Source organism: Egretta garzetta, unplaced genomic scaffold, assembly GCF_000687185.1.
Source record: "Egretta garzetta isolate BGI_Z169 unplaced genomic scaffold, ASM68718v1 scaffold638, whole genome shotgun sequence".
In the NCBI taxonomy this organism is placed as follows: Eukaryota; Metazoa; Chordata; class Aves; order Pelecaniformes; family Ardeidae; genus Egretta; species Egretta garzetta.
The window spans coordinates 251,466-259,518 of NW_009260676.1; the positions used below are offsets into that span (position 1 = coordinate 251,466).

The following is an 8,053-nucleotide window of genomic DNA, read 5'->3' on the forward strand; positions in this document are numbered from 1 at the left end:
AATTCGGGATACGTCAGCAGGTGGCTGTATTATTCACCTCCTGGTGCAAAATTAATCTTCACCCTATGGAAATTCAAGGACAGGGTAGAGGACCAAGCAAACTGCCAGCACCATAAAGATAATCTGTGAATTAATGGATGCACGGTGTACTTTAAATGGGATTTCTTCCACCTTCTTTTAAACGTTATGATTGCCGTACATGCCCTTCCTCTTCCTCCTGCTCCAAACCCTGGTGGATGAATTTCCGTGGAAGGGGATTGGAGCTGGTCAGCCTTTTGGGTTGGAAAGTGTTTGTAGCTGGCTCAGCTATCCAGGGTTTTCCTTTCCGTGCTTGCTGCTGTGGTATCCCAAACATTCATTTAATCAGAAACACGCACAGAGACTTACACGTGTCAATCATCCGAAGGGAAGAAAGAGAGGAAAAGCGACTTTGAAACTGGTTGTTCCATTATTCCCTGTTCAGTGAGCAATGAGCAGCCCATGACTTAGGCTGTGTCCCAGTGACCCAGCTGGATTGCTGGTCTCCTGCTGGGTGGAAGGGCCACCAGCGTTTCTTGCCTTTACACAGGACGGGCTTTGGGCAGTCACGCATCTCTTTCTTGAAGCCAGTTTCCTGACGTAATGGGGATATGCAAGGAATTTTTCAGCTGTCAGTTTAGGAAAAGAAGAGACACTTAATATCAAAACTAAAGGTAGGAGCATGGTCAAAGCCAACTACGGTATAGTCTGCTCGAGTATTTTATTTAACCTGAAGATTTGTAGCAGTACTCTGGATTTTATGATCGTTTACTTATTATAGTCTTTCAAATCACTGCATTTGAGCAATTTGGTTAGAAGTAACCCTTCTGCTGTTTTTTTCTCTTCTCCTCTTGGCCCATGCTTTTAATAAAGTGATGTGACTTGCTTGGAGAACATTAAATGCTGTGTAAGCTTCATGTGATAAGAAACTTCAAATATGCACATTGAAGAATCTGGCAAGGCACGACTTGTAAGGGAATATCCTTTAGTAGCCAGCTGATCTCATTGGAAAACGTGTTTTCACTTCTGAGAGAAACACTTCTACAGGTCTTGGAGGAGGCTTGTTGCGTACGCGGGCTCTGCTCGCCTTCTGGAGCACGCTGTGACAGCTCCTGCATGCCCAGGGGATCCGTGATGTCCCTGGGAGCAGACTCGCATCCCGTGCTATTTTTACAAGGTTTATTTCACAGTCGCACAATGGCAAGATTAGGTTTGGGCCTGGGTTAGATCATTGTCCTCCTATATTTGATACTGGGAAACTTTCTGGTACGAGCGGTGGTGCCCAGTCTGCTTTGAACCAACCCAAGCAGCAGGACTCCAGCTGCAGCCGCATGGCAAGCTTCCCCTCAAGGAAGGTTTCCTGCTCAAAAATGTGGTCAAAAGCAATGACCTTCTGGTAAAAAAAAAAAAAAAAAATTGAAAAGCATACCTTTTTTTGACCTTGTAGGAAGCTTTCAAACATCTGTCTTGTTGTCTTCACATTTTCAGGGTTGAAGAACTTACATGCGAGAGGTGGAGTTTTGCTTGTATTGCTGTTGATGCTAAATATTGATACTGAACATTGATCTTAAGTGTAGAGTAGGGTATGTAGCACTGGGGTCTGATGTTTCAAGGTTTCCAATTTCCTCTGCTGATTTTCAGCACTGGGCTGATGCCTGTTTCTTGTTTCCATCCTTCAGGAGAGCAACAAGCCCTTCAAGCCTTCCAGCCTTCTCTTGTTTCATTTTTATAACTAAACCCGCATGGATTAAGAAGTGATAGGTTCAAGATTATGTCCTGGTGGCTCTGCGTAGCGCCGTGGTGGCCCCACAGCTGCGTTGCCAGCGTCGAGGTCCTACCCTGGAGTCGGGCAGCCCGGAGGATGCTGTCGGTGTCACTGCAGTAATTGCATTTTTGTTCCGTTTGGCAGCTGGTGATGGAGTTCTGTGGCGCGGGCTCCGTCACCGACCTCATCAAGAACACGAAGGGGAACACTTTGAAGGAGGAGTGGATCGCCTACATCTGCAGAGAGATTTTACGGGTACGTGGCCAGAGGGAGCTAAATGTTGGGGGTTGTTGGAGCGTTGCGCTCCCTCCTCGGGGGACGTGGAGAGCCTTTGGCTCTGCAGGCTTCACGGCTGCCGCGCTGCCATGGGCTGGAGCCTCTTCGGTGCCGGTAGGCATGAATGATTCATGTGCTTGTATCATGCATAATAAATAAGCCCTATTTAATGCCCTTTAGCTGTGTTAGTTCCCTGACTTTTAACCCTCGTTTTCCTTTGACAAAAATATAATTTCCTTTAGTATTAATAGGGCAAAGATTCATTTACGTTAAAATTATATTTTCAGTTAACAGAAAGGTGAGGTCTGAAGTTGCACCAGGGCAGGTTTAGGTTGGACATTAGGAAAAAGTTCTTCACCGAAAGGGTTGTCAGGCTCTGGAATGGGCTGCCCAGAGAGATGGTCAAGTCCCCATCCCTGAAGGTATTTAAAAGAAAGATAGATGAGGTGCTTAGGGACATGGTTAAGTGGTGGGATGGCAGGGCTAGGTTAACAGTTGGACTTGATGATCTTAAAGGTCTTTTCCAACCTAGAGAATTCTATGATTCTATGACTGATACCGTCAATGGAAAGAGTCTTCATGACTAAAAAGCACCCCAGGTTTTATTAAAAACACATGTCTCTGGCTTTAATGAGGATGCTGCAGCTTTTATACCCACAAGATAGATGTTTGACTGGAATGTCTTAAAATGGGCCACGCCAGAGTTTCATGTACTGGGAGATGGCAGCTTCAGCAGCGGCTTGCTTGCATTTTGCACAGATGATGTGATCGTAATGGTTGTTTCGATGTTAAAATCCATCACTCTGTGAACCAAGATTTTGTTCAGGAGAAAACAGAAAAATGGGGTGCGTGAAGGAAAAACTGTGAAAGAGCCATTCTAGGAATAGAAGGCAAAATGACTGCTTCAGATGGCTGTGTCTGACCCTGCTGCTGAGGCTGCTGCTGGCGTCCAGGGGTGACACAGCACTTCTCTTGACCCCGAATGCCACCGTCCGCATCAGCCCGATGTCCAGAAGACGCTGGCGCTGTAGCTCATCAGTTGTTGTATGGACACTGCTTTCCGTGCCAGGAAACTACAGTTGCACGGGCTTATTTTAAATGTCTGAGCCCTGTGAGCCTACTTCTTAAAATACACCCTGGCAATGAGTCAGAACCCAGCCACTGGCTCATGTCCCAGGGCCACCATCGTTCGCGTTTTGGCCACGCGTTGGGGCTGTTGGTTGGTGACCTCCATAGGGTTTCAGGTGATGAAAGGCTCCAACCTTTCATGCTGCCAAAGGTGGCTCATGCTTCATCCAGACATTGAGGCCCGGTTGTAATTCTAACACGAGGCTCGATCCTGCACCGTTAAAGGTTTTTTTGAAATTCAATGAAATTTTTGCTTTGCCTCCAGTGCATAAAGGTGCCTCTAACCAGGTACAACATGGCTAAAAAAAAAAAGGCTCCTGAACAGATAGGATCTATTCCACATTGTTGTCCCAAGGTAACGAGCATGAAATGACTAATAACTACCAGTAGTGATAGCAGAAATTATTTTCTTCCTCAAATATGAATGTTTAATGTGAAGTGTAAACCTAATGCAAAATTAGTTTTTGAAGCAATCCATATTTTTACTAAGCTGGCAATATAGTTGGATGTTACTTTGAAACTGAAATAATAAGTGACTGAAATAAAAATGTAGGTTGCAAAAAAAAAAATTAATGAGCTAATAAAAAAGCACAGCAGAAAAGCTAGTTTACCTTTAGTCTGTGAGACAGGCTTTTAATTTGAGCTATATCTCCATTAGGGATATGTGCAAGTTACAATATTTGTATTTGCGTGGTAGCTTTTTTTAATACAATCTTATCAGTGTATTGAAGTCCTGTTTATTGGACCAATATAACAAGAGAATTGTTTTTCTTCAGTTTCTGGACGATGGAAATAAAAAAAGGAGACAAAACCGTTCTGTTGTTTCTGCCACGGAAATGGCTCCCTAAGGCAAGGCAGCACAGGGAGGGAATACGTCTAGAGATACGGAAGAATTTGGGTTAATATGGGTTCCTGCAGAAACTGAAAGGTTGGGTTTAATCCCTGTAGAATTGATGGTTCCCGTCCCTGCTATGGAGAGCACCCACTGCGGCACGCATAGCCCATCGGTGGGCATCTCGCTTTCTGGGCATGTTGTCCCAGCGTCTGACGTAGGACGGTATTTTGCGCGCATGATAAACAAAGGCGTTCTCAAGTGCTTAACTCCAACGGTGAATCTTCCCTTTCCAGAGTGTAATTGGTTGAGGAGGAATGTCAGAATGTAACATGCTTTGAACTCGGATTCCTCTAACCTTTCTCTGAATTCTCCAGGGCTTGAGTCATCTACACCAGCACAAAGTAATTCATCGAGACATCAAGGGACAGAATGTATTGCTGACGGAAAATGCAGAAGTTAAACTAGGTAAGAGTGGGTTAGAGCTCTTGGAAACTGCAGGTGGGATGGCTGGAGAGAAGCGGCAAAACTGACTTGTACATGACTTGGAGAACGGGGATGGATACTCAGAGCTATTCTGCGTTTTTTTCTTGTGCCAGCCTTACTAACATGACCTTGGGTGTTGAGCAAGTGCTGTAAAATAAACTGCCAGTGGTTGATGGCCAAGTTCTGCATGCAAAGATGCGCTTGCAGTTGTGTTTCTGTTCAGACAGGTAGTTTGGGCAGCTCCACCACCAGATACAGGTTAAGCAATCAAAACCATTTTTTCATGCCCCGGACTGAAAACTGGCCTCTGTGCGTCACCAGCCATCATCGAAGGCTGTTCCCTTACACCTTCATAGTAGCGTCCTATGGGATCGTAGTCCAGACAATTTAGTGTCACATAATCCAGATTTTTTTTCCAAGCCAACCCATTGGAGAGAGCTTACTTTGCAAGGACTACTCGGAATTTCATGCTCAATGTTAGTCACCCTGGAGAAGACCAGGCATTCACGTGAAGATCATCTGGAAGACAGCAGATCCACAGAGATCACAGAACCATAGAATAGAATGTTTTGGGTTGGAAGGGACCCCTAGAGGTCATCTAGTCCAACCCCCCTGCAGGAGCAGGGACACCACTAACTAGATCAGGTTGCTCACAGCCCCATCCAACCTGGTCTTGAATGTTTCCAGGGATGGGGCCTCCACTACCTCTCTGGGCAACCCATGCCAGTGTTTCACCACCCATGGTGTGGTGATGGGTGTGCTGATATCCTCAGTTGTCCAGCAGCAATGTTATTAAGGCTGTCTTGGTGTGTTGTAATTTATGCTAGTGATGAAAAATCCCTTACACTGGTAAAGCAAGGTGCAAGCCTTGTTTTTCCGTGTCTCCTCTGTCTTTACAGCAGAATAAAACCCCAGCTTAACAGATGGCACCACCAGCTCGTTTGGCTTTATGCTGGTGAAGATTCCCCTCCAAGGGGAAATTCCCCAGGGCAAATCTCCAGGCACTGTGTGGCACAAAGTGAACTTAGTGGACCATAGAGTATTCTCTCATTGATTTGATTTCATCAGTTTTTGCTTCATTTTGCAGCGCTCTGCTTGACATCTCCCTATGGGCCTTTGTCCTTGGCCCTTAGTTCCTAAAGTCCTTTGCATTTCTGCCATTTCCAGCAAGAATTTAGGTAGGAAAGTGAGGCTTCTACCAATATTTGGCAGGCTTTCATTCAAATGAGAAGGCATGGAACAAAGGCTGCTGCTTATTCATGTTGCTAACCCTGTTTCTCATTAGTATGAGGAGCTGTGATTTCTTTTCATCGCCTCCTGGCAAGGAGGAAAAGGCACAGGGTTTCTTACAAAACCTGGACATCAAATGATCAGGTTTGTCCTTGACTGACCTCTGTCGATCCCAACAGAGATCAAACAGGAATGTCTCTGGCCCTGTCTTTCTCTCCTGACTGTGCAGGGAAGTTGGTCTGAAGGAATTTAATGTTTTGCAGCCAGCAGAAGAGTTGCTCGGGTTTTCACCGACCTTACGATGCCCTGTTGTCTCTCTGATCCACAGTGGATTTTGGCGTCAGCGCGCAGCTGGACAGAACGGTGGGCAGGAGAAACACCTTCATTGGGACGCCCTACTGGATGGCCCCCGAGGTCATTGCCTGTGATGAAAATCCCGATGCCACTTACGACTTCAAGGTACCTAAGCGAGCATCTTCCTACTCTTCCCTCTGTCGTTGCAGATGTAATATTTGTAGAGTCTAGCGCGTTCACAAATAACGTAGGCAAGGAATTAAAGCAGCACTCATCAGTGAGAGCTGTGGTCGTAAACAGCTGAAGAAGGTGCTTGGTATGATCTCAGATTTTATGCCCCCAGTACCGTGTACTTGAGCACTCAGGAATTTTTGGTGTATTCTTGCAGCTTTGCAGAATATATTGACAGGCAGCGTAGTCTCCTCCTGCGTTCTGGCTGGTGGATTTTGAGATGCCAGTTGAGGTCCAACGGGGGGACTGTTCACATATCCAAATTTTCTGTGAAGAAATCTTTCCTCGTGCTGGGAGGGGTGTCAGATGGAGGCTTCGTACCTGCTAGCCTGCTTTTCAGTGCCGCGTGTTTAAATACTACAGTCAAACATGTGGTGTTTGCTGTGTTTACTCTGGGGAGAGGCAGGTCAGGTTTAGGAAGGGCAAAATTCACGTCTTCTGGCCTGCAGGCTGGTATTTGCAGGGAGATCTGAAGAAGGCTGCCACACAACCAGACGTTTGGGGGGCTGACCTACTTTTCACGTGTCTCTCTTGCCTGTTTGAAGTTTATTTTTGGAGCGGTGGCAGCACAGCATCGCTGCTGAGCTGTAATGTGGCACAGAGCCCCGTGCCGCGCAACAGGTCAGCAGGAGGGCTATGAGTCCCACCCACCCATTCAAACTACAGCAAGGTCCGATGCTTAAACCAAAGAGAGCTTAATGTATTTTATCCTGTTTCTGCCTTACTACGAGTTTTTTGGATGCACATCTGTGAGAATTATCTCTTGGGTTTTGTCCCTTGGTTTTCTGAAGCATCCAGAACGTGAATTTCTAGCTCCAGACCCTCTAAGGTCCATTGAGTGTGTCCAGAGAGCAGAGCAAGACGTGTGGGCTTTTGGGGGAGAAGCTGCAGAGGGGTTGGACTAGATGACCTCTAGGGGTCCCTTCCAACCCAAAACATTCTATGATTCTATGATAAGCTGAGACATACATAAAGCTGCTTGTTCCTCTGTTGGTGTGCATGCTAAGAGGTCACTTTACAAGGTAAAAAGGACTTTGAGACCCTCTGGCGTGGAGCTCGGTAGCTGCTTTCTAACAGTAGGACACTGCAATATAACAGCGCAGCAGCCCGCTGTCGTGGTACAATTTGGGGTGCAATTACCAATCCCTCGGAGAAATTTTTGAGAGGTGAAGGATTTTAAGTAACCAAGCGATGCTTTGGTATTGCCGCTATTGAAGAAGAGCATCAGTCAACTTTTGAACTGATGGTTTGCCAGAGAGCAGCTCTCCAGTCGGAGTTCAGACTCCGGGTTGCATAAATCGTTCATGATAAGGACATGTAGAAATAGTTTAATCTGCAATTACTTAATTCTCTTTGATTAACCAATTACAAGAGGCGCTTCCTCGGCTCTGCTGATGGCAGCGCTCCGTAGCAGGGCTGCAGCCCGCGCTAGCTGCTCTCCCCGCTTCTCCGCTGACAGCCTGGCTCTGGCGGTGCAACGCTCTAATTAATCACAGCTTTTTATTATTATTTTCTTAAGAAAAGGGGCTGATATCTTCATAGGCTACTTTTTACCCACAGAAATCCCTGAGGTTTTTTTTCTCTTTCCAGAATAACTAGGGCACTTAATATGCCATTGACTGACGCACGAGCGCCAGGACCAGAATCCCTCTATTGTCCCTGAGGATCAAACGCTCGTAGCGAGCCGGGCGTTTCTGTCTCTGAAGTTGGCATTGACCGTTTTCCCTTGGCTGGGGGTATCAAACAGAAGGCCGATGGCTGCCGACACACTCGTTGCAGGGGGGGTTTGGGGT

At 46.3% G+C, this 8,053-nt stretch overlaps 1 protein-coding gene across 1 annotated transcript in view; it reads left to right on the plus strand.

Annotated features, from left to right (window-relative positions):
* TNIK (TRAF2 and NCK interacting kinase) overlaps positions 1–8,053 on the plus strand; it is a 159,386-nt gene that overhangs the window by 88,380 nt on the left and 62,953 nt on the right. Inside the window, exons 4-6 of the mRNA XM_035901178.1 lie at positions 1,928–2,038; positions 4,397–4,487; positions 6,064–6,194. Coding sequence (XP_035757071.1) covers positions 1,928–2,038; positions 4,397–4,487; positions 6,064–6,194 — 333 coding nt within the window. The remainder of the gene's footprint in view (positions 1–1,927; positions 2,039–4,396; positions 4,488–6,063; positions 6,195–8,053) is intronic.